General features: G+C 29.2%; 1 protein-coding gene across 1 annotated transcript in view; it reads right to left on the minus strand.

The window, feature by feature from the left end:
- The window catches only part of LOC108743143 (alcohol dehydrogenase [NADP(+)]), a 4,230-nt gene extending 2,726 nt beyond the window's left edge, over positions 1–1,504 (minus strand). The window contains exons 1-2 of the mRNA XM_025977701.1: positions 1,280–1,504; positions 31–172 (exon numbers count right to left, since the gene is read on the minus strand). Coding sequence (XP_025833486.1) covers positions 31–172; positions 1,280–1,351 — 214 coding nt within the window. The 5' untranslated portion in view covers positions 1,352–1,504. The remainder of the gene's footprint in view (positions 1–30; positions 173–1,279) is intronic.
- Between the last annotated feature and the right edge of the window lie 561 nt (positions 1,505–2,065).

The raw sequence follows: 2,065 nt of genomic DNA on the forward strand, positions 1-2,065 counted from the left end.
TATTTTTATATATACAGTATTTTGGCTTACTGTCAAGTTTCCCCGAAGATAGCCAACGTTTAATAACTTTCCCAATAACTCCTTCATTTTCGTAAACATGAGCAGTATCTATATGTCTGTAACCAGCTTCAAGGGCAGCTTCCATACCTTTTTCGAGTTCTTCGTCGTTGGCCTAACAAAAATTTGGATTTTTTTATTCTTGACGGTAAAAGATTATTTGAAATCCATTCAATATCCTTACAATAACTTGTTTTTCAAAACTAATTTATTTGCACCAAACAGATTTGTAGTGTCAAAGGGGGAGAAGGGGAAAAATTAAAGTGAAAATATTGAAAATTCACATTATCCATATATGTATCTCTAATATCTACTATCATTATTTGTGTATGTTATTAAGATACAAACTACCTTTAAAAAATTTTGATTGTCTGTTCAAGCTTATCTTCGAAATGCCTGATCCGATTTCGATAAGACTTTAGAGACAAAAATTGTCATGAGTGGTCTAAGCCACTTTTTGCTTTTTATTTTTACTAATCGATCAAGTTTCCAACTACATTTGCTTATTGTTTCTATTACGTTGTCTATACCTGATAGCAAGTTTGTTTCTATGTTCCCCAGACTGCAACATAATTTAGAAAAAAAACTTCCTAGTCGATGAAGGGATTTAAACTCCCTAACCTCTCCCCCACCCCCATAGCTACACCGCTACAGATTTTTGAAGTGATGCGGTGCGAAATAGAAGTCTTTTAATACTACCTACATTAATGATTACAATACATATATTTACACATATAGATTTAATAATCTGAAAGGAAAAGCATAAGTTTGTAAAACAGTGACAAAATTAATTCGTTCAAATAAAAATAAACAAAACGGCAACGGTTATTGTCCTCCAAACCAACATGATGACACTGTAGACTTCCTTTAGTAGAGAATTAAGTTCAAGACTAAATAACGGGAAAAACAACAGTATGTACTTAAATAAAATCGTATGTGTATATGGATAAAATTCCGAAATTAAAGCAACAACAAACCATTAATTCTTCATAATTTCAATGCATTCACTATGATGCTTAATTTATGTTAATTTAGAATAATTCAACAATTAATTAATTTATTTATATCAAAAGAAATTAATAGCAACTAATTTAACTACTTTTTTTTATATTCGTATAATCATTTTGTAAATTTATGTTCATTACTTCATCACTTTATAATACTAATAAATACTAAACAACAATTAGATCTCAAGGTTGATAAAAAAAAATAATTAACGTACTTGCCATGTACCGTACCCTAAAGCAGGCATTTTTAGTCCACTACGTAGACTCAAATATATATTTTTTGCCATCTTATGGGGTTTAATAAATTCACTAAAAAAATGAATTTTACTTAAAAAATAAATTAAACGAAACAGTACTATTACACTTAATTACGTGTGGTGTGTAGACACACCGATATTCACAACGGAACTGAAGAATATGAACAAGTTTTCTGATTTCAGCTTCAGTCTAGCGGTAAAAGTAAAAATGCTTTTGTTATTTATACTTTTATGTAAAAATTACAAATCGGTGCAAGGTTTTTAGATAACAGTGCATAGAGGATGATGACTTTTATTCGTCTCGTTTTTATCTTTGAATGTTATCAAGAGTATCGAACTATACAGGGTGTCCTACACATTATAAAATTAAAAGTGCATAGGTTATCAAGAGTATTTCGTGACCTTTAAGTTAAGTGAGTAAACGTTTGCTTCCGATTTTTATTGGATATGTACATATAATTTTCAAGTAAAATATTTTCAACTTTCGGACACTTCCGCATATACCGGAAATGAACAACTAGATGCTCGATTACTAGATATATGCAAACTGGCTATTTAAAAGTATTTAAATACATATGCAAATATTTTTTTGATTTGTTATTTCAAATGTAACATACAAAATAGATTTTCCTTTTGTATTTTAAGTGCTAAATGTAAAATGCGTAGTTTCAAAAGATTTTTTTGTAGCACCTATTTAATTTTCTACATTTAAGTATAAAATATTTTTTGAGAAAACCTTGCAGG

This window comes from Agrilus planipennis, unplaced genomic scaffold, assembly GCF_000699045.2.
Source record: "Agrilus planipennis isolate EAB-ADULT unplaced genomic scaffold, Apla_2.0 scaffold429, whole genome shotgun sequence".
Classification (NCBI taxonomy): Eukaryota; Metazoa; Arthropoda; class Insecta; order Coleoptera; family Buprestidae; genus Agrilus; species Agrilus planipennis.